At 41.4% G+C, this 24,983-nt stretch overlaps 1 protein-coding gene across 1 annotated transcript in view; it reads right to left on the bottom strand.

Annotated features, from left to right (window-relative positions):
• The window catches only part of WWC1 (WW and C2 domain containing 1), a 39,471-nt gene extending 14,948 nt beyond the window's left edge, over positions 1-24,523 (bottom strand). The window contains exons 1-10 of the mRNA XM_010291557.1: positions 24,417-24,523; positions 18,309-18,512; positions 16,843-16,919; positions 15,833-15,912; positions 14,780-14,909; positions 14,070-14,216; positions 12,931-13,004; positions 7,666-7,908; positions 6,094-6,183; positions 3,160-3,698 (exon numbers count right to left, since the gene is read on the bottom strand). Of these exons, the coding sequence (XP_010289859.1) occupies positions 3,160-3,698; positions 6,094-6,183; positions 7,666-7,908; positions 12,931-13,004; positions 14,070-14,216; positions 14,780-14,909; positions 15,833-15,912; positions 16,843-16,919; positions 18,309-18,459 (1,531 nt within the window). The 5' untranslated portion in view covers positions 18,460-18,512; positions 24,417-24,523. The remainder of the gene's footprint in view (positions 1-3,159; positions 3,699-6,093; positions 6,184-7,665; positions 7,909-12,930; positions 13,005-14,069; positions 14,217-14,779; positions 14,910-15,832; positions 15,913-16,842; positions 16,920-18,308; positions 18,513-24,416) is intronic.
• Between the last annotated feature and the right edge of the window lie 460 nt (positions 24,524-24,983).

Here is a 24,983-nt window from a genome sequence, read left to right as displayed (position 1 = left end):
GAAACTTCTGTAAATTCGGCATCTTTTCACTCGAACCATCACTTTTCTGCAGAGATATGCTTCAGGCAAGAGCCTGGAGAACTCTGTCTGCCAAGGTGGCTGACGAGGGCTGGGATGTACCCAGCTCTTGGCTCTCCCTCTCTGGCAGGGCTTTGGGCGAGGAGGTGCCACGCTGTCACACTGGGAGCAGCTGTAACCCCACAGCAGACATGTGGCAACCCACTCCTCTCCAAGGGGCTTTTATCTTTCAGAAGTGGTCCCTCTTTCCCGTAGCCTTAGGAAACCACAAGCCTCCAAACCAATATATGGTTTCCATCCCGTATTTTCTTTATTATAAAGAAGTTTGGGGATTTTTTTTTTCCCCACAGTCTCAAATCCACTTAAAGAATTAAACACACATTTAAAAAAACATTGGTGCAAAAAGTGTGCAAACTCAACATGGGGCTATGGAATAAAATAAGGACTTCTACAATCAACAGTAGAGGGTGCTACAGGTACCACTGCGACATTGAGTGCACATGTGCAATTTGGGCCCATTAATCCATGTATTTTTTGACACCACCACTGAACGGTATTTTTCATCTTGGTATTCCCATGGAACTGTTGGACATAAATAAATGTCCAGCCCTTTTCTCCATAGGCCAAACCACACGAATAAAAGTTAGCATCTGTAACGCAATATATCAGTCATTAACTGAAACAAATGGATCCACTTAATGCTGGCATTGGCAGTTTAATCCATCCTCCCTCCTGCCACGTGCATAGGCCTGGCCCCTGCTGCACTCTGCTTACCCTGGGCTATGCTGGAGATACGCAAGCAGGGTCAGAACGATGTCTCTTCTTTCCTCAGTGCTGCTCTGTACCCCCCGTTCCATGGTTTCAATATGAAAATAATTTCTTCCGCACTGTCTGGCTTTCTAGATCAAGTTATTTGAGTTTAACGCACCACTCCCAGAAACGCCACTCCGGAGTCCCTCTGCATGAGGCTTCCTTACCAGGAAGGATGCTGCAGGTAAGACTCCAGTGGGCTCAACCTCTTTTTCTCCTTCAGTTAGTTGCCAATGCCATTTAGTCTTTTCAACCCAGAAAAATCTTAGTTTTTGACCACTTCACTCAAGCCCCCTGAGGCCAAGGGGGGTGAATACAGAGGGTGCACAAAACCCGGCAACAAAGTGGGTATATGTTTGTACAGCGGAATGCTAAAGTGTAAGCCTGAATAAAGATGACTGAGGTCCCTGAAAAGGATTCATCATGCAGCCATCCTTTTCCTCATTTTTTTTGCAAAGGACATCGAAGCTCAGCCCTGCAAGTCTTACACACACACTGTACTTGTAACTTTTTCATGTGGCGAATTAACACAAAATTTAGATTTTCTGTTTTAAGTCTCTAAAGAGGTATCACCCTAAAAAAAGTTTATGGAAGAGTTCAGAAGTGACACTATTCTGTATTTCCAAGCAGGCAGATAGCACTTCCTATGTTTTTTTTCCACCTTTTTTTCCATTCATATCAAGAATTGAAAATTTGTTCTTCACTTCCTGCCATTTCCCTTCCCTGGGCTCTCCTGTAGAGAGCCCTGAAGAACCATGTTGTGCACTGTCCTCACATCCATGCCATTTCCTCAGAGAATGCCAGACTCTGCCAGATTCCAGATTTTGCTGTTAGTTTCACCTATGTCGCTACCTTATTTCAGCCTCAAAGGTGGCAGGGACATTTTCTAACAGAAACAGAAAGCAAATCCCTCAGATATATACTATTCAGCTCTACTTACAGGAACACGTGAGCATGCTTTGCCCATGAGGCCAAGTACTGACCACCCCAGATCCAGCCACTGTGTTTCGGGTGTTACACTGACACCCCCCCCAGCCAAAAAATGCCTGAGGAGTAAAATCTCATCTCGTTATTGCCCTGAAATAAACTGCTTATGGTGATTATTTTGTCTGCTGACTGGCTAACAGTAATAATCGCTTAATCTGCTTAACACCTGAGCTTTCACTTCAACAGCCCTGACAAATCTTGAAGAGCTAAAAAGGTTAAAACTAATCAGTGCCCAGTTCTAATAAGAATAATTACTGTTTCCTACTCACATGCATAATACCTTTTGCTTGTAGGAAAATGGTAGTTCAGAGGGGAAGAACTGCACTCATGTATTGTATTTTAAATAGTATCAGCCTTCCTAACACAGAATGCAGTGATAACATGGTGCTAGTTCCCTTATTCAGATAGGCTCTTTTATAATTCTATGAAAAACAGAAACAAACGGCACTGCTATGACTATAGCTTGCAAGTTTACATTGCCTTTAAAGCTCTTTTACTGCAGTTACAAATCCAGCCATTTCACTCATCTCTATTGGATTTAACCCAACTCCAGTCGCACGGGCTTCAAACAGGCCCTAGCACGAGCACCCTGACTGCTGCCTACTGCTTTCCATCCACTTCAGCAGGGTCATCATTCTAAAAAGGGATGAACCCTTCCCACCCACCAATAAGCCATATGCACGTATGAGAACATCCACGATCTCTAAACATCTTATTTTATCATGCTCACAATCTAAACACATTTTTGTTGCTAAGAGACCATCCCCCTCAAAACAGCAGAAATTCAAGCACAGCCTTGACATGTCTGCTCAGCTGAAGTTAATAAATTCATTGCCACTGATTTACTGGGAAGCAGAGCAAGACGTTGGGTACGCTGAAGTGTTGGGGAAGGATTTTTATTACTGTTTGTTAACTATTAAACTAAATGCCTTTCCCAGTCTTCCTTAAAAGCTTGGCCAAAACCTCTGTGTCAATGTTGCATTCATTACATGCCCCCCAATTACAGACCCAAAACACTAGGCAACCTTCTGAATAGTTAAATGCCAAATTAAACTAGGCATCCCACCACAACCACTTACATTTGCACATGAAATCCCTGTAATTTGTGCAAGCACACTAAAAACTCACCTAGATACAGCCTTCTGCAAGACTCAGCAGTATTTTTTGTGTACAAAATAAATACCTTTTCCCCCAAGCAAGGTAGAACACACAGTTGAATATTCTTTTCAACACAAAGGTCTCAAGATGACTGACAGCTTTTGAAACAGTTGCTTCTCAATGCTTTATAAACTACATTAAAAAAAAAAAAGCATGCATGTGCATGCAAATAGTTTGTTACCATACCTGGACCTAGATGTTTATCTCCTGCTCTAGGCTCTTCTAGTCTACAGTTTCCACTCCCAGTGTTTAGGGTGAGTTCTGACAGATTTGTACTTATCTCTGCATCATCAAAATCCATATGGCTTGAAAAGGCATCACCAGTTAGGAGTGGGTCTATCACCAGTGGAGAGCAAGGTGGCGATGGGGAAGAGAGAGATGACCTTGGAGACAGCGATGTCATGGATTTTGGAGTACCAGACAATGATCTCAGAGCCTGTATGCGACTGGTGGTATCTGCTTTGTGTGTTTTTGCTACTTCATTTTCGTGAATAGTGGTGATACAGCCTGACGGTCTAAATCCAGTGGCTCCTTCTAAGAGCAAGTCAAGCTTGTTTTGATAGTCCGAGTCCAACTGCTCCAACTGCTCCAGGTGCTCGTAGTAGAGATCAGTGAAACTGGCTGAGGTGGATGAGTCCTGGCTGGAGGTGGCAAGAGATCCTCTGCTAGATGCAAGAGAACCAGGGCTGCTGCTTGAGGAGAGGGAAAGCATGCTGGTGGAGAGACTGAAGGAAACAAGTCAGAAAACCATTATACTGTATCTCCTGGTTTCTCAGGAAAACACTGCAATGTCACCAAATCTCTAACCCCACATGGTACATTTTGCTATGTTAGCTTAGGCCATACGCATTAGCCGCCACAACAACCCTGAACCACAGTCTACCCAAGGGAAAAGTTGTGTCATTTTTCAATAAAAATAATATAGTTCATACACACTTTTCTACTCATCGTATCAACCTCATAAAAGTCCTTGTTTAGCAAGAACAACTCTAATGAATTGTTTAAAATAAATTAAAATTAGTGACAACACTCTCCTCCAACTTCTGTCTGGAAAAAAAAATAACTCTATAGTTCCTGTTAATCTCCAAAGCAGACCACAAAAACCAACAAGGCCCATGCAGGAAGATGAAGTTACTGCAATCAACTCTGTCCGTATGGAAATTTTCTTCTATTTGCCTCAATCTGCCAAAAGGCAGCATCACAGCTGCCTGGAGCTGGCCCTCAGAGATCACAACAGCCAGCAGTTACCAGAAAACTGGCAGGATTTACCTACGTGAAAGACTGCTACATGGAATCCAGGGCCAGGAGAACAAGGCAAAGAGTTGGGGCTGGGCTGTGAAATCAGTTCACACAAATTTATGCCTAGGGATCTAGTTTCAGAACATAACTGACAGCACAATTAATTTTAAGCAGGTGCTGAATAGAAGCCTGTTCAGATGAGAAAGCCCAGGCACCACAGCACACTGTTTTCTGCTCAGAAGACCCAACAAATTCTGCAATACATACACCTACGACAACATATACCATCCCTAGAAATTCCATTTAAACCAACACTCCTGCTCCAGACATTAAATAACTTGCTCGTTACTGACTGTTTAAAGACCCTTAACCCTCACTTCAGGCATGGATTAGCTAGTGAAAAATTTCTGCATGTGTATAAATGGCTTAAGTTGCCCCGCTGAAAAACAGTGAGGATGTTAATAGGCCTAATAAACCCTTACTTATTATTTATGGGGTAAAAGCTAGAAGCTACATTTGTATAATTATGCCCATGACCTTATGTGAAAAAGGCAAGTATGCAGAATTTTGTATAATTCTGGCACAAAATGTCTTCTGCATTTGTATAACAGATGTGCGCTGCATCGTGTTTGTTCAAAAAAGCTTTTGGGTGAAGCATAACTGAAATATGATAAATGTTTTTGCATTTTGGCAATACATATAGATCTGGCAAGGACTAATAACATTTAGAGCTTTTCAGTGTATTTCACTATCAAAAGGGAGGGGTTTTTAATTAATCTTTTCCCTGTCAACAAACTGGGCTCAACTTCATTTTGTGCGTACTTTTGAATGCCAGACATTTTGCATTACAGGGTTAATAAACGCTTATTCTTATGAAGGAGCATGCCAAGAACACTGGGCACATAGTTAGGAAGAAATTAGTTTCACATGCTTCTTGGTCACCTCAAAAGATTCCTAATCAGCTAGATGAAATGAAAATATGATGCATTTCCACTGTATAAGAGCATCACAGATAGCTATTCTCCATGGTGGCTTATTTACATGTCAGTCTTGCACTATGATTTCTTTCCAGTCTTTTCGGTGTCATCTTCACAAAATGAAACAGAATCCAAGTGGAGCAGAAGCTACAAACAGAGTAAATTCAGCACACACTTATAGGAAAAACCTCAATTAAACAGAAACCCCACCAAACTCTCTTCCTAATCAAAAAGATAAAAACATAGTTTTAGCTAATCATGATTTGGCCTTACTGCCTGCAGTCATGCATTTGTCTGGAAACAGTAATCCTATGCTCTTCCAGAACTACAGCCTGAACGACCAGACCTCATTACAACTGTAGAAACATTTCTGTATACCATATGAACCACAACAGATTCAGGGATATCTCAATACATTGTCTACATTGCAAGCAATGGCCCATTTGAAATTAATTTAGAGAAATATTATCATAACACTCATACATTAACATGTCATTGCTTTGCTAAGATTCACTTGCTGTGTGAGTGTTAAGCTGTCTTTAACATACATATTAATATAATACTTCAGTAATGCAAACATTAGTAAAAAAATCTCAGATATCCTTAGTCACCTAAATATTACATGTCCAAAAGAGAAGGGATTGCAGAAACTCCTCCTGTTGTCAGACAGAGGAACCACCACAAGGTTATTTATCCCATTTAAAGCATCCATCTAAACTCAGTGGGACGTATAATCCTTGAGGCTTCTTTTTCTCTTTCCTTTGACTACACAGGAGTCTTAGGGTACGACTCTAACTGAACGGCCTTTTAGACCTCTCAGCTGGGAGATGAAATGGCTAGCAGAGAAAGGCAGTTACCCCACATGCCTTTAAAGCACCCACAATTTATGTAAAAGGTTACATACCTTTTCAGCTGAGTGTGCAACATTGCAACTAATCGTGTTGTTTCTTCCAGTTCTCGGACTAGGTGATTTCTTTTGCTATTCAACTTCAATCTAAGAGAAGATAGAAGAAAAAGGTAAGCTAAAGCAGCATTTTAAATGCTTAAATCTTTAAAATGAGGAGTATAGGAAAATATATTTTTTTCTATCAAATCCTACAAAAATTAATACGAATACACAGTATAACGTGGGACAGAATTTGGTCAAGATGCATAGGTGTTTACCAACTTCCAGTACTCTTAAAATGTGGAACTCAATCCTGCAATCATTGACAACAGGGAAAATAATTACAGCTAGTGCTATAAAAGTTAATGTTTCTAGGATCAGGCCTCAAAAAAAGTCTGGCAGATTTTGCTTGCTATGCACTATTACATTCTTATACTTACTGTGCTAATAAAGGTGTAAATGCTTTCATTTGCTTTCAGTAAGGCCCACGGATGACTAAGGTTTACATGATTTAGATCTCATTATGGTTTTACATGGATTATGGACACCAGCAACATCTCAGTTTTATTTCACACCTGAATTGACTCGAGAAAAACATTAGCACTTGGGTGCTCATTCTCTAACTTAACAGGCCTCTGGACAAGAAATCCTTCTCCAGGAACATGCTATTTCTTTGGCACATGAGAATAGGACCATACTCCTAAAAATCACAAATTAAAGTGTTCATCTTATGGCAAGACCAGAAACATTTATCAAACCACAGATGTTTCAGGCTGACAAAAGTCCTGCAGCTGAAACATCTGAGCTGCCTACATTTTTTCCACCATGATAAAACAAAGATTATGTAGAAAATTGGTGTAGCACGGACACTGAGCATGTAGAAGAAATGCAAATATAAAGCCACAGAGAGTGAATGCAACATGCCTATTCCATATATATTCAAGAGACCGCAGCTAAAAGTAACATTGCCATAGCCACCCACATTAATACATCCAGTTTGTAAAGCACTTGTATGCAATGCCCAGTGCACTATTCATCCTCACCATACAGTCCCATGAGATCTCCCCCTGCAACGCAAGTAAAATTAGGGAGGATAGTTGGCGTGTTTTTTTAGCTAGTTCAGATTCACAGGGTATTCCATGCAACTCCCACAGCCCCGTCAAATACCAGTTCCTACAGGAATCATATACAAGGATGCTCAGAACAAACAACAAATTTTAAAAATTTAAAATTCCATCTGTTGACATTTACCAAGGTTCAGACTGCACAGCAACTGTACAAGCTGCTGCGAGGAGCTGGCTGCATACAGAAACATTATAGTATGCTAACATTATACCAGGCTATTTTGAGCATTTCTTTCGTTCTCATACAGGATACATTTGTAGGAACAACAACCTTTCCCCACTTTGGGAGTAAGGCTCGCAGGCGGTTTCTTTTGGGAGATGATTTCAGAAACCTTATGAAGTACAAATGGTGTCCTGGAAGTCTGAGGGCACACTGCTACCAGCATTCAGCCAGGGGATGTTGCTGCTTGTTCCCCATTACCTCTTGTCCAACAAAGCAAGCTCTGACCTACGCCCAGGAACCTACCTCTCAGTTAGAGCTTTGCTCTGAGTGTCTCTAGCAGCCTGAAGGTCCTCCTCTAGGCGCCTTCTCTCCGTCTCCAGTCTCTCCACCTCTCCTCGAGTACATTTTCTGGGGCTAATAAATCGCATTTCTTTTAAGAGCTCCTCCTTCTCATTAATTAGTATTAGACGATCCCGCTCGGAGTCCAGAACACCAGGCCAGGCCTCACTGTCAAGCTTAGCCAGTTGTATTTTCAGGTTTGCTATTCTGCAGGAAAGAAAAAGCAAGAAAAAAAAGCAACAGCAAAAAAACCCCACAGTTATTCCATGAGGAGTGTCTGTGCTACTGCTTCTCACACACAGAAGTGCAGCACAACCAACCACATCTTCCATTGCCCTAAAGAAGGTTCTCGGCTCAGGGGCAGCTACCCTCACCCTCCTGGCCGCTGTCAAGTGATGGCACTGCCAGGAGGCTGACATGCAGAATAGGACTTTAACTCAGGTTTGCTATGTCTCTAGCTAACCTGCAGTGTCCACCAGTCAGGGAATAGCATAACAGAAATTCTGGATCTTGAAAAAAGCTGTCAGATATACTATAGGGTGTTAGTCGTATGCATGCTGATACTGGAAGCATCCAACTGTTGACTCAACAATAAGCATTCTGGACACATTAAAAGAACTACGCTAGTTCTGGTGCAACATGCACCTGAGGATGTGAAGAGTCGAAGAGGCGATACGATCCTACCTAAATCCAGAGCCACTTATTTGCATGAAATTTGAAGTCTATTTTCATTAGAGGTATCATTCCAGATTTCAGTTTAAAGTCTGTATCACTAATCCTTCAGCACCATACCACACTATCTCAAGCAGGAAGATGACTACTCAAAGCAACAGCAATACAGATCTAGAATTTAGCAAGAGCTTTGACTGACAGCAGAGGAGAGCACAGCTTGTGGCAGGTAAGGAGGCTGCTCACTCTATCTGCCCATTCCCAAGTAGCTGAACTGCTCAGTCAGCTCCACAGATCAACTCTGCAATGCAACATACAGAGGAAAGCAAAAAAACCAGCAGCAGGCCAGGATACAGAACCAGGGGCAGTAATGTCAGTTTTCCCAAAGAAAGCTGTCTCCATTGAGCTCACTGACCTACAACTCTTCATGACCTGATGGGGTGATCACAGTAGTTTGGTGAGAAACAATAGTACAGCTGAAGTTGAATAAGAGTTACCAAGGACTTGCACTTCTGGAACTCCCACAACTAAAAATGATCAAGTGGGGAGCAGGGATTAAGGAGGGTAGAATGGGCTGGAGACATTACAAAAGCTTAGAAGGCAGCAAACAAGGATCTTGCAATATAAGGCAGGATATTTGCAAAAATAATTCACCTGAATGAAGACCAGAGAGCCAAGGCATACATGCCCCTTTATGTGATTAACTCAGGTTAATCTCTCACTCAGGTTTCGTAAATACATAAGGAATGGAAGTGAACTGCTCCATGTGTAAAATGAGAGTCCGATATTCATCTCCCTTTGAAAAGGGCTTTGTGATCTGGTGACAGAATGACTGGACTTACATTAGGCACAACAGATAGTTGCAGATACTAATCTGGATTCATCTCTTCCTAGAACTCTGTTTATGCTACAGAAGAGCATAGGATGGTGCACACTTCCTCCAGCAAACCAGCACACATGCAGGCACAGAGCAAGCTGAATGCCAACTAGCAAAATCAAAGTGTGTGGAGTAAGTAATAAGATGCAAATCTGGGCAGCAGCAGCTACACGACTGCTGAATGGCCTTGAAGAATAAAGCTTTGTCTTCCGAGCTCCAGAGGCCAAGAGGAACTCGAGCCCTGAGAGAGCCTGTGAAGGATTAGGCTCACACAGACTGACCTGCCTCCTCCATCACAGGAGATGGACTAAAGATCACCTTTCTGAAGAGAAGCCTCGCTTTCTGTAAACCCATTTCCCACAGCAGGTTGCTTACTCTAATGTTTCATAATTGATAGATACTCATCTCAACTATTTTTAGGTCTTCTTAGGAGCTGTTTTGTTTTTGAGTACCTGATTAAGTGCAACACTGTGCTCCAATGAAGAATTAACAGTGGCATTAATTCATAATCCAAGAATTCCTCTGTGCATTTTGAAGGGATATGAGTTTAAGAGGATTGGTTGGCATTAATCTGATCACTTTTGGCACACATTTGCATGGATATGGCTTTTTCACTGGAATTTGTTCTCTATGCATTTCCGAGTCTAACAGCTTTGTTAAAGTAACCTCAAGTTTCACCCTTTGTAAATGGATCATTCTTTTTCCCCTTCTCAGTTAAAAGGAGGTTTATGTATTCTATTTTTCCAATATAACAGCATCATTACAAGAGCAATGCTTTGCAGACTGTCTGGCATTTGGCTGAAAACCCCAGCCCTTCAGCACTCACTGACCGAGTCTGAACTGTATCCTTGCCATGCCATGCTAGGTGTGCATGGCAAAGAAACCAGCAATACTGGGCTGATGTCACACAGTCGTTCTGGATGGCCACTAGCTTGCAAGAGTGAACAAAATACAGAACAGTAAGTTTTATCTGTTTTCTTCTTACCTGGCAAAGGTAGTTAGATGATTTATTCATTGACATATCAAGTTTTGTTTTTTTTTTTTTTTTTACTGGGGAAAGCTGGTACTTATCTGTGATATAGGCATAACACGTAAAATTTTTAGTCTCCTTGGAGATCATTCAGAGCACGTGCACCTCCACAGAAGCGCACACTAAGGTGTGCATCCAGAACCAGTAATTAACAATCAGCCTCTGTTCTTCAGAAACAAACACCAAACCCAAGTGGGAGGTGTGGTCTAAAAAGCGACCACTCAAATACTCACTATTGTTGCAAAGCTTTTAAATGTGACATTGAAATATTCCATCTTAGGAGATTATAAAATATACTTTTAAAAGCCCAGAGTTACTACCAGTCACACAAAACCCAAGCTAAAAGTTTAACTGTTGAAGGAACTAGAACAGTGCACAGAGTGCAAGTGCTACACAACTGAGTTGCTACGTATCTGAAATTGTACCACATAACTTAGTTGCATCTCTGATTACATTTATGCTGCGGTACCTATCTCCTTGTAGAGATGCAGCACTGACATCTCTTTTGACGTGATAGGCATTATCAGTTTCCAAACCAGTCATGCTAAAGGTTTGTCACTGCGGTTGCCCTTTGTTCTTTTTTGCGGGTTTAACATTATCTGCTGTAGGGCTCTCGTCTCACAGAGTCATGAAAGAACAGGACTTAGTGCTCGGTAAGGGAGCAGGCAGAAATGTACCCTAACAGTTCTGGCACGGTGAAGTTCAGCAGACATTCACCTACATCTGTGCCTTTAGCCTGGTCCACTACAATACTATAAACAGTGTCTGCTACAGTCCACCTTCGAAATCATCAGCCCTTTGTAAATCTAGTAGTTCTAACCTAATTAATATGGGATCATCTTGATTTCAAGGCCTTCAAGTTTTACCTTTCCAGATAACGTAGAGCTAAGACGACAGATGTATTGCCACCATTTGTCTCCTTTCATAGTATGTGCATGGGCAAAGCACTTGCTCTTCTGTTTTTGTAACATTTTAATATTGGGCTGTGGTGACAGGAAACACTTTTAACATCACAAGGAGGAATTTTCACAGGAGCAGGTTCCTTTGAGTCACATAGTATTGTTCCAGCTTAAAATCAGTTAAGGTATTTGTTTCTGCAGCTCCTACTAAAGACTATGCCAAAACCACAGTGCTCTGATAGCTGGAGATCTTTTCATTTTAGCATCAGTTATTCATGCTGATTCAGATCCATCTTTCCTCATGGTAATATTTTTTTAAACTCAGAGAAAATCTATAGATAATTTAAGACAGACATGAGGTAGCAAACCTTATTTAACTGCAAGACAGTGTTGTATGCCCTTCATCATTACTTCAAATGAACTATTGTGCTGCCTTTATAAAGTTCTTTCTCTTCTTAAAGAGCCTGTTAAGTATCTTCTCAGGTTTGCCATTATTCACTTGCCCCTACTTGGAAAAGATACAGGCTAAAGTAAGAGTGCTCCACTTCAATGTGAAGATGTGAAGTCAGTGTGAACTAAATTGCAATCTTGAGCGAAGCTTAAAAGTAAAAAGCAGTTTAATTAACTACTGCATCTGGGGAGTTAATAATATTAATGTTGTTTTTAAAAGTCACAGAAAGATTTTAGTGTCAAGGTAGATGTTCATCTTGGATTAGCAAAATAGACAGTTCTGATAGAATTGCTCCACCTAGGAAGAAAAGCATAAGCTTATGTCAAAAGCAGCTGGGCGCATACAGTCTTTGACAACTGCCACAGATACAGATCAAATTTTATGCCACTGAGAAGCATGGCCTATTGATCATGCTGATAAACTAAAATGAGAACATTACGAGTAACCTCAGCCTTAAAGCTCTTATCTCTAACCAGAGACTGGACAAAAATCCTTCTCTTTGCATATATCCCAGGTAGACATGGTACCACGCACCCGAAGTTTGTTTTTCTGGAATTGTGAAGTCCCTTCAGAGCAGTTAAAATTGAAATCACCATCACCGATGGTTGTATCGCTGAAGGAGGACTAGCCCTGCCAAAGACTAAATACTGCTTGATAGTTTTTTGTTTAACTAGACTATTTATCCATAAAAATATAGGTACTTTCTAAACAGCTGAGTTAGCTATTATCTGTTAGAAAAGTAAAGCTCAGAAAACCTTTGCCTAAATTAGCCTGCTAGGTAGATATGAATTTTTTAGATCTATTCTTCATTCATCTCAGATCAGAGGGCAAGAGTGAAAATCTATATTCCTACAGATAAGCAGACAAGCTCTGAAATTGTAGTCACTGACCATATTTTGATATGTTAGGTGTTAACACCATATACGTTTCTTCTTATCTGACTTAAAGCCATGCAAACATTCCTCTCATTTTAAATAAGGTAAGGAGATGCCTTGCAGTACAGTCTCCTTATTAGGAATGAGGAAGCATTGGCAACAGGCAGCAAAACCACTTATGTCCCCACAGGTGTGGCCAGACTGAATTCTTCACGTTATTAGTCACTCATTAGTAATTTCTAGGATGGTTATTTATTTCTTGAATGATAACGTTGGCCCAGAAAGCCTATTGCCTCACTGGCTCAAAAATTACCATGCTTATGTAGCAGTAACCATGTGTTTCAATCCGAGTGGCACCTTTTCTAGTGAAATGTATCTTCAGAATAAGCTGTGTGACAGCCAAAAGGTACAACAGTCCGAAGAATTACCTTCTCTTTGCTTCTTCATATTGAAGGCGTAATCTCACCTTCTCAGCCAACTGGTTATTGCTGCTGTTAATAAACTGAGACACAAAATAGAGAATCAGCAATTTAGTAACCACTTTTTGATATTCCCTATTGAGATTGATGATGTTACAAGTTACACTTGCTCTTGTAAAACTCATTTACTAGTTAAACCAATCACAGAATAGGAAAATATTGCCTTTCATTAAGTTTTTCATGATTGCATCAAATACTTAAACACCCACAAGATTCAGAGGCTCTTTTTGGCCTAGCTTATCAGAAAAAGATGATCTACCACATCTACCTCTGGCTTCCATTTTCACACACACACACAAATAGCTTTGTAATCTTTCTTCTTAAATGCCATTTGCAATCTTTAAGCGCTGCACTACATTTTGTTTTGGATGACATCTTACTTTGGTTGTAAAGTCTTAAAGACAAGGGACACCCCATCATGCCCAAATCTGCAGGTCTTTAGTCACGTGTGTGGCCCTGACTGTAAGTGGCTCTGAACGCTTAAGGAAGGTTAACAGGAGAGGCTTCTGTGCTGTCGTGTGAGACGTATGATGTACCCACAGCGCTGACCGAGTCCTTCCTGAGGCTGGCACCAACCTGACAGTTATGATCGTGTTGCACAAGTGGGACTGAAGGTTTATGAGTACGACACATATTCGATGGCGTCAAAATATCTGCACATATGCTATCATTCTCACTCGTAACACTCGCATTAAAAGCCAAACACATTCTTAAGGGAAGAGTCCTCATTAAAGCTTAGCCCATACGTAGCTGCTGAATATTTCTTGTCTAGTAGCGTATCACTGCTATGAAGAGCTAAGGGAATAGTTGTATCACAAGCAGCTACACCTACAGGCAAAATAAAACTTCCCTCCCTTTTATTCCCACCTGGATTGTTCCAATAGAGACAGTGTGGGGAAACAGCAGGTTGCCTTTAGAGATACATTAACATTGCACACAAAAATGAAGGTCACACTGAAGTTTAAAGCAGGAGAATGTATCACTTCATAGACACTTGCCCATGCTTGGAAACTCGTACTAAGGTAGTATACTACATATAGTTCAGACGAATGTCTCCACATGCAATTGGTTTGTCACACATTACTCACATTTCCCGAAACATCAGTCTGGGAGCTGACATCCAGGTACTGCCGGGGCAACAAAGGGCTGGAGCTTTCCACAGACACGCTGCTGGCCCACAGGTCTGACTGGGATCCTCTGTCATTCACAAAGCTGTCTTTTAACCTGGCTAAGCTCTAAAACCATAAAAGTCATGAGGTGAGCTCACTTCCACTCAAAACACCTCAGCAGCTACACAGCTTTAGCCTAAACTACATGATTAAGATCTGAGCATGTTTACTGTCTGCACTCAGACCCCACAAACATGAGGTCAGGCATGGCTGGACTGCACCTCCCACCACACGAAGCAGCCCACAGGCATTAGCACACCATCTTGCCCAGACAGGCAGGCTCTCTGCTGGAGATGGCAGACCAAGTGGGCCACAGTGTTTTCATGGCTTCTCCAGATCTGCTCTTCGACAGCAGTACAGTCACACTGCTTCATTCTTGACCAATAGCCCTGAGAAAAACACTCATCGCTAAGCAAGGGCTTACTACTGTTAGTTGCTACAGTTTATACTTCTTATTCTTTGATCTGCAGAACAAAAAGGCTGCAGTCCAACCACAATACAGAGCTAATTTATGTTAATAAAAATCTCAGTTACATATCTGAAATACAAAATACTTAAATTACTTCTCAGAAATTCAACCTGATTGTAATGCTGACACAAAATACTGTAAAATCATCCTGTTTCAATACCTGAATGAGGTCTTGTTTTTCCTTCTCCCCTGATGTGATGGCCTTCCTGAGAGCTTTCATTTCACTTAAAATGGCTTGTGCCTCATCAAGTTTGTAGCCACCTCGAGTATCAGACATTTTCATGTCAATTCTGCATGGAAATTAAAAAAAAAAAAAACCAAACAAACAGTAAGCTAACACTTTATAAAGTCCAGTTAATTTCATTGCCCTAGATGTATGCATCTTGACATTAATTTGTAAGAAAAACACACTCTGAAGTATAACAAAGACAATAGAAGGAACAAAGAACCCCACTCATCCCCACCTAAATTACTCCACTCAGAAGCACATTAAGCTTCGGAACTCTGATTTTAGCCATACCATCGCTTTGACTCCTTAGGGAGGAAAAAGATGCAGACGAAACCCCAAAAATGGTATGTTTGGGCAGATTGCTGCTAGCTAACTTGTTTCTAACCCACAGAGGATCAACGTAGCCATCTATGAGAATTACCTTATTTTGAGTCATGATTTCAAAAACGAGGCACAGACCTCACATGCACAGATGTATTTGCTTGTGCAACCTAATTACCAGCTGCCTCATCCTTCCCTCTTCTCAAAGAAATTCTACCACAGTTGACATTTATAATAAATAAGATATTAACCAGTGACATTACTTAAAACATGCCAGTTGTCTATTCATACACAGGTAAGTACCCGAAACATTTCCTCCCCTTCCACTCCACCCCAAATTTTTCCCCAGAGACAATAGCCTGTACTGTGTCATCCGTATTGAGCAGTATGGCGTAAAACAGAATACCATTTAACTGGCAAGATCCTGGTTCAAAATCTTTTTGCCATGAAGTCAGTTCTGATGTGGTCTATAACACACAGGCACTGATCTGAGAGAACTACCCCCACGGCTGTGTACTGCTTTCAGTTGCATATGCCTAAAGATATCAGCAGCAACATATTTCAGCTTACGTTCTTTAGGCAGCTATTTATAAATGTAGAGGGGGATGCGTTACAAGCCAGAGACGTTCTACACTGAAAAGAAGATCTTGTGAACAAACTTACTTCTTCAGTGTTTGAAATCCATGCTCTTTGTACTGGAGCTCTTGCTTCATGTGAGCTACTTCTCTCTTGAGTTTATTAACCTGTAGCAAGGTGTCACATTTTTAGAATGATACCTTATGTGAATATTTAGGTACAGCACTACCCATTCAATTCAAAACTTATTCAGCGTAGACAGTACTCCAGACAAAGTTTCCAGATAATCAGTTCATCTCAACAGCTACTAGCAGCCCTGACTGAATCCTCATCAGGACATTATCAGCAGCTAGGGATTTACCCTGTACCCCGATATTACACCACTTAATAAGGGGCTCAAGGGAAGTTCCAAGCTCACAAGCAGAAAAGCTGAAAAAATTCGAGAAACAGAGGAATGAAACAGATGTCGGTTTTAGTCAGATGTGTTTAAAACCTTCCCAGTCATTAAAGAAAACATTAAGCATCAGGACAGGAGTTGCACTGCAGTGATAGAAGCCATCCTCCAAGATAACAAACTAAAAGGCTCCACTGCATCAGTAACACAGCAGGATGATAATACATATTATAAATCCACTGACCCTACAGCTTGCTGTTTTATATTCCTCCACAGAGGCTAGACTGACCTACTTTACTTTAGTCCTTTCTTCTTCCCAAACTGAGCTCTGCATGAGAGTGCACACTGCCGCTGCTAACAACCCACACTAAGCCCAGGACAAAACAGCTGCCAGTCTCTGGAGAGAACTCACAGCTCTCCAGTGCTGCGGCACACCGAGGAGCCAGCACGCAGCAAAATACCCCACAGCGTATCTGTACGGCCATATGTACTGCCAGCTTCCAAGGAAGTCTAAGGGAAAAAAAAAGTGTTTCAAACTCTTAAGGCGGAAATGTTTGAGAATTCTGATAAATTATCTCCTAGATTAAGAACAGCAACATTAGCGCTCTCAACTGCTTTGGCATCTCCTTTTAGTCTTTGCCACGAGGTTTGGAAATATCTGAAGATTACTCCTGGCAAGCAAAGGTCTGTTCGTACTACTTACCCTGGATTTTGTAGTAGCAATCTCTGCTTTGAGGATCTCCGGGTCATACTTGGAACTTGATGATGAGCCAGAGAGCACTAGAACAAATACAACACCCAGTTTAACAGCTCTACCTTCCTCTACTCTTCTACCAGCCCCACCACAAATCAAGACCTCCCATCACTCCTGCATACCCAGATCTTCACACATTGCCCGTGTAGGCCTTCTACCCATTTTTCCCTTTCTCAAAGGCAGGGAAAGGCAATACCGCAGTCAAGTACTCCACAACAAGTGTATACTTAAGAGGCCAGAGTGTGTCCTGCATCTCCAAAGTCTTGATTTGTCCCAAGTTAACACACTTAACTCAGACTCCCAAACACATTCACTCCATTCAATAGCGTGGCTTCCTGCATTTCCAAAGGCATGTAACAGAACTGATGGGACAGACACTGCATACAGGTTTGTTTATTTTTTTTAAAGACTTTCTCATTGAGTAAATATGAAAACACTGAATGTTTAGAAACAAATAGAAGCAAAGAATGAGAAGAAACTGAAAAATGTGATGCAAGTCTTTTCACAGCCTTGAGGATGCAACCAATCATACAACGTGTCACACTGGATTAAATCAATGTCCCATTAAGAGCAGACTTCTCTTCTTGGCAGCTGTTAAAACCCTTCTGCTTCAGAAGGTACAGAAGCTCCCCAATGTGCAATGTTGCTAGAGGTAGCTGTAGGCAATGGACATATCTTGATCCTTACAGCTATCCGTTTATGCCCTATAAAACATGGGAAAGCATTTCTAGTTCTTTCTGTTAGGCTGTGTTTTTAAAGATAGATCACATCATGCCAACATAATTCATGTTCACAGCGTTCTTAGTGTACTGCTCTGGTATACCAGTGCTTAGGCAGAGTACTCTTAAGAAAAGACCAAAAACTGTACTTCAGAGATGATGGACATCTCTGAATGTCAAATAAGAATCCTTCAGCTGACAGAAAACTACTTAAATACTTTTTAACCTCAGGCACAGGATTAGCCAGTGGACTTCACCACCATAAGACATAACTAACTCAGCAAGAGTGAAGCGTTAAACTCCAAAAGGGCCTGGGAATGTTATCCAAGATGAGCCTTATTGCCTTGTTTCTATACTTTGGACAGGGGAATCAAGGAAAATACCATACAACTTTTTTTTTTTCCACATCAAGTCAGCCATCATTTTTTTTTTTTCTCCCATATTTGTTGAAGTCCATGCTGAAAATCTACACACTGACTTCAGTGGCTGAGCCAACCGCAATAGTGCTTCATAACAATTATCCTTTGACAAATAGGTGCTAGGCAGCTATTATTCGAGACAAACTGAGCAAACGTGGAGAGTGACATGGCATAACGCATCCCAGTGCTGTATCAGAGGACCAGCTTCAAGCATTTTACTGTCCTAGTGGGTTCATGACTGAGAAAGTCACTGGATAGGAGTTCACTAACTACTCACAGCTGGTCTGAGAGCCCAGTTTGTGCTCCCAAACATCATGCAGCTGCCGATATTCTTGCTGGGCCAATTCAAGCCTCTGCTGTTTCACTTGGTAGATCTCCTTCTGTGCAGCAATTGCCTCCTGGGCCAGGACAAGATAGTCTTTCAGCATGTGCTCCTGCTCCCGCCGCCATTGTACACGAGGGTCTTCTATCTGTGTAGTTTCTTGGAGAGAAAACAGGAAGAGACAAAAATCAATGGAAAGCAGGTTTGTATTGCTGCCTGGAGACGCTCCACCATTTACGGCAGTGTTTTAAAATAGGCCCTTGCCCTATCCCCTAATAAAAAAGTGGCATAAGGACATTTTCCTTTTTTCTTAGGAGGTGACCACTGACCCACAATGAACTCCGATGAGCTCTGCCACGCTGAATCACTGTATAGAACAATTCATGATGAAATCATCGTACAACTCTCCAACTCCCCTGCTGCTGACCCTATCCCAGTTCTGCCTCTTAAAACATCCACACAAGCATATGCACGCACAAGCACTGAGATACTGACATTGATTTTTAGACTCATCTTTATTGCAACTGCTTTATAACATTACTAATAAAATACCTCTACTATTTCACTGCTAAAAAAAAATCTTTCAAAAAACATCATTGCCACATGACTGCATTATACCGTATTTGACAACATGAAAGCAATTACAACTCTGCCCATCCTCTTTGGCTGCCAAGTGGCTTTTATTAAAAAGGGGAAAGAAAACCTTCTCACTCAGATTCCATAGGTAAATAAAAATAAAGACTCATTAAATCACAGAAAGTATTCATGAAAGCATCTCAAATGACATTATATAAACAGCATCTCAGAAGGGGAGTAAACATTTCCTTCACTGAAAGCAGGCACAGCAGTAAATCACTGCAGAATACAGGAGGTGGAGTTTAAGAAAAAAACATTTTTTGGTAACATAGGCAACAGAGTCGTGAACAGCTACACCATTTCCATCTCCATTACCCCAACACAACCAACACATTGCTTTTCAGGTTTCTAATCATGAAAAAGGCATAAGGTCACAGACATGCAGTTAGTCCTAATACTAATTAGGCAAATTTATTGTCAGCATTTGTCTCAGTTTTGTGAAGAAGTGTCCAAAATATTTTTCATTTCTCTTTCAAGGCTATTATATGTTCCTGCTTGGAACAGGTTCCAACATTCAGTTGACCAAGTGCTCTAAACTGTCTAAACATCATCCTTGAATAAGGATGCCTAGTAACCACATAATGAATAATTAATAAAAAGAAGCTGCTTGAAACTATCAGTAGGAATCTAATCTGCATATCTTAAGAGCCTCTTTAAATATTTAGTAAAAGCTGCCATGGTGGAAGGTATGAGCAGCTCTTAAGCGAGTCAGGCATAAAGCTAACACCGCAATACACAGGATGTAGGGAAGAAAACAGTTTGACAATAATCCTAGGAGCAGAACTAGAAATAAAGGATTTTACCCAAGGGATGGATACTCAACCATTTTCACAAGCTGTCCACGATCATGCTGAGGAGAAAATTAACAGGATACTCCAGCAATAACGTGTTTTAACAGCATCTTAAGACCCGAAAGAACACACAGCATTTCAAGTTACACAGCAAAACTTAGAGAAGCTGCAAAAGATCATTTAAAAACTCCCAAACTTTTAAGACTCTGACAGTACAGTTTGTAGAAGCATTTCAACAAAAAGTCCTTTACAGGTCCTGCTAGAAGCAGCAATATTTCAGCTGATGATTACATTAAAGCTAAGCCTGGACCTGAAAAACTGCCCCAAGATAACCTGATGAAAAAGCAGCTACTTGTGCCAACTCTAAATGCTGGTGCCCTCCCAGACAGCACTATGGTCTCTCTTAGAGGGGGCAAAAGAAAAGTCAGGGAGACAGCAGCATATCAACTGTAAGAGTCTGAAAATCCCAGGCTTCCATCTCTATTCTTGCCCCCAAATCCCATTTTGCAGATAACCATTACCCACACCCGGGAAGAGTAACTCCTTTTACTCCAGAGTTGAACCAGAAGGGGAAAGTCTGCTGGGAGTTACCCAGAGATGCCCCCATATTCCCAGGCACGCAGCTTCCCCAGACCCGACTGCATGGACAAGCACCGGCAACCATGACTCAGGACTCCTGATTTCAAGCTTAATGAGTAAGCTGGCAACATACCCACGAGTCTTGAAGTCTAATTCAGGACACTAGGTCATAAGTCTACCTGTACCTGTGGCTCCTTCAAGCTTTGTTATTTCCAGTTTTCCCTTAATCCAGCAGCCCATTCTTCCTATAATCGCAAGAAGGGCAGTAGAAGCTGCTGGAGGGAAATCCCTCCGTTCTAAGCAACGAGGAAGACGACTATAAAGATCTACATCATCCTGAACACCTCTGTTAGGTGGTGAAACACTGACACTGCCCCAAAACACACTTGCCACCTGACAAAGTGAATGCTTGGCAGCCAGCTGTTGGGAGAGGATGTACTTATGTCCTGAAACTGCTTTGTTACCGGTTTTTCTAATTATTCACCTCAACCTTTTCAGTAATCACAGCACAAACTGTATCCTCTTGATTGCAGCTTCGAGCTCTGATTTTCAAACCTGTAATAACAACTATGAAAATGTTGGCCAAGAGCTGTCGATCTGCTCCACCTACTGAGAAATACTAAATGCATTCAAAAGTCAGATGAAAGGACTCCAGAAATTTCTATTACAAATAGCTACAGATATTTGTAGCTATTACATCATTTGTTGTCTTGTGAATTTTTAATTTAATGTTCAGCTTGTCATAAATAAATCTCATCATTTCACGTTTGAAGAATCTAATCTTACTATGCTTGCACCAGCATCCGGCAAGAAAAGCATTGTTTCTTTGCACAAATCAAATTCCAAAGAAGTTCTCCCAGAGAGACACTCAGGGCTATGCATTAATACTGTATTAGGAATATTCTGGGTCCTGAATTCAATTTAATTGTATTTATTTTGCCTCAGAGAGAAGGTTAGAAGTGTTCTCCATCTCACTTTTTTTAATGGCTCCTGGCTTTAGATTTAATTTAGTTCTGTCCTTGGGCTTGTTTCTGATAATTAGTCTCAAATACTTCAACTGTGCAGCAAGAACCAACATGCTTCCATCCCCTTCACACCCTCTGATGACGGTTCCTTCCTGCACAGGGAATCTGCAAGAGACCTTGGAGAGAAAGGAGGTTTTGGACACTCTCCAGAGGATACTTCAATGTAAACCACAAAGATGATCCTCTTGATTAGCTGAAGGTAAGAGGACAGGGCTTGCTTTATCATGATTTGGATTGGATCTGGCTTAAGAAATAGGGTCACGATTTTGTTTCTCTTCTTTTTAGACTTTTAATTGAAATTCTAGGTCAAGTCCTGTAGCCTCTGGCATCCCACAGAAGTGAAATTTTTTAAGAGCAACTGTTATTAAGCAGGTGTCAGCATGGTTTGAAGCCTTCTCTGCATGCCCTTGAAGCCTGAGGTGCTTTTGAGTGGCACTGACCAGGGGTAACTGCCCCAGACCACACAGGGCTGTGACCTGCAAGCAGATCTTTGTGCACTCACCCTGCGGCCAACTCAGATCATGTCAGGTATGTCCACCTATATGCTGCAGTTTCTGCTAGCTGAAACACTCAGGAGGTCTGACAAGCTTCCATGTCCCACAGCAGGCTTCAAATCAAGGTTGTTTTCCTGTACCTGAGCTGTGTCCCCCAGGACCACAGCTAGCCATCCTTGTTTAGGCAAATGCCAGTGGAGTAAGTGAATACCCCAGTTTTGGCTAGGATAGGCCACAGTGACAGCAAGCACTCAGCTTCTTCCAGTGTGGATAAGAGAGGAAGACAAATGAAAAAATAAAAAAAATACATCTCAAAACTAAAGTGCAGAGGGGACAAGGAAAAGACTTTTGGAAACTTCCTCTCATTTTACTTGGGCCAAGTTTTTCCTGTGGTCAGAGGTGACCCTGATGTCCACTTCAGAAGGTGAGCTGAATACTATTTCTTCTGGGGACAATGCCAGCTCCCGCAGCACCTGCAGAGGCTTACATCTACTGCAACAGTCCATGTCACAGCCCGATGAACCAGAGGAGGGAACTGGTCCGAGGGAAAAACCACCAAGCCTCACAGATGTTTTACTGGGAATATACAGGGAACAAACAGCTTCCCAAAAAGCATTGTACAGGTTAACCTGAATTGGCACGAGCCTCTTAGTCCAACTCTGCTGCCTAACACAAAGCCCTTCGGAGTCACTGGAAGGTGACATGCCCCTGTCTCTGGGCTGCTCTTGGCCTGGAGCACCCCAGTAGGCTCATCCCAGCACCTGATACAGCAAACCTCCAACCACCAGAGAAGGGAAGAGAAGTCCAACCGTGTTTTTGACTCCTCTGGAGACCGTGCCCAGGCTCTTTGCTTCTTGGCGGCACACAGTCGTGAAAACATGAAGTCATTCAGAAGGAGGTAAAAGGAAGTCTTAACAAGACTTCTAAACTCAGCTGTTACTCCTTTCCTAAGTGTGGTCAGCACAGGAATAACCCAGACCAAAGTGAGACTGGAAAAAGCATTAAGATTCACACTGTCTCATCGTTAGCAATCTCATCGTTAGCTCTCCAGAGTGCTTTCTCGTGGAAGTGAAATGGACACAAGGCATGGTCTTACAGACCTATAGGAGACCCCAATTTGTGTCTTGCAATTTAGCACCTTCTCAAGCAAAGTTTGTCCAGTCCTCTCCCCTGCAGTTCTCCTTTGTGTGATCCTGTAGACTTGTCTACCCTTTCTTCCCCACTATCCTTTCCTGTAGGAGGAAAAATCAACATCCCCTGCCTCACAAAAATAATTAGGATGAAGCCATTTAAAGATATGTAAATACTGTGATACTGAGATGACATAAGTTCTAAATAAAAACATTTGTGTCACCTTCACATCTGGAGACATTTGATCTTTGTATTGCAGCGGGCATTTAGTGCTTTTTGAGAACAAGCTTTTTTCATTCTGTATTTTTAATACCCAGTTGCTAAAAACTGGAAGGTACAGTCTCAGACCAGGTGAAAGTGTAGCTTTTCTGAAAAAGGGAAGGGTGTGAAGATAACCAAGGAAAAAAACCCACCAAAACAGACTTCCACATTTTTATTTAAAAAAGATTTTTGTAACTTGCTGAAAAAAACTGCTGGAATTCTCCATCTAAGTGCTAGAAACAGATTTAAGAAAAAAAACAACAACCCACAACCAAAACCCCAACTTCAAGGCACTTTTGTCTTTTAAAAGTTTTTCTCTTTGCATGAGTTAGAAGAACCCCCAAAAGGGCCTGGGCATGGTTCTGCTGTGAACTTCTGGATTGCAGTTGGAGCTGTTCTGTAAAGAGAACCAAAGTCACTGATTTATTTTGTTCATTACTTTTTTCAGGGGATTTGTTCTAGCACAACCCAATACACATTTCCTAACAATGGCTGTGATGATATACCAAGTTCTGTATTTTCTTATAATTCAAATGGGCTTATAAAGCTTAACACTTCTGGTCTATCAAGGAATCTAACAAAGACAATGAGCAGTGGCTTAGTTTGACCATTTTGACCACAGAATAAAAATGCCACTAGCCTGAACTTAACCCTTTTCCAACTCGTACACATCTCAGGATATCCTAAGCCTACTTGAGAGTTTCCTCTCCAGTCAAGACAGTGAGAACTCCTACAGCAAATGGAACTGATGCAGTCACTCAATTTGCCCCTGCCAGGGGAATCAACACAAGACCTTTGCACTGTTTCCAATGGTCTTGCACAAGGACAAATTCCAGGCTAAGAATAAACTCCAGATCTTTGCTACCTAGTCAGACTCCTCAGTAAGCCAAATCTCACAGATGTGTGTCCACAGTATTAGCCTGAACATGACTGCTGATTTGAAGACCGCAAACCAAAACGTCTCAAATTCCTGCTTTAGAGAGGGAAGTAACTTGCATGATGGAGGACGACAGGATTTGATTTCACAAGCTGCAGATCTCAGCTACTCTAAAACACACTGTAAGCAATTTTGTGGTTTTGTGTTCAGTATATTTAACACAGGCACAAAACAATCGCTCTGCAAAAATACAGTAACATGTCACTTACTGGTGTTGTGGTCTATGTAATAAACTCCAACCTGAGGGTCATAAGCTTCTTCCCATCCTAATGGCAATTCATCACTAATGCAGTCTGCAAAGGTTAGTGGTTTAGTATACCTGAAACGCAAAATAATATTTATAATGAATAAGAGAACACTCCCACATATCTATTCCAAACAACTGACCAGAAAACAAGTACCACAAGGGCTTCAGTACAGAAAACAAAGTTGAAAACTATTTTAAAGCTTTTGTTCTTATCAAATAATACTCCACAAACTCTTCCCTTTTTTTATCTGAGGTTACAGCAAGATGAATTCATTCTGACAGAGCTCCTGAGCCTTGCCTGGCTCTGCCAGTACTCGCACGACAAAGGAACGTTAAGAACTTTGCCAGAAACAATGCTCGTCTCTCAAATGAAAGAACAAGACTGTATGCAGGCAAGTCCTGTATCAAAAATATGTAGAGGAGAAGCAGCAAGATGAAAACTGCAATTTGCATAGCATGAATAATTAAGAGTGCACAATCAATAGCAAGTGCTGAGGACTGTGGGACCACTTGTCATGCAACTCCACTC

Source organism: Phaethon lepturus, unplaced genomic scaffold (assembly GCF_000687285.1).
Source record: "Phaethon lepturus isolate BGI_N335 unplaced genomic scaffold, ASM68728v1 scaffold8830, whole genome shotgun sequence".
NCBI lineage: Eukaryota > Metazoa > Chordata > Aves > Phaethontiformes > Phaethontidae > Phaethon > Phaethon lepturus.
Note: the sequence above shows the minus strand (reverse complement) of the source record. Positions and strands in the feature narration are given on the sequence as shown.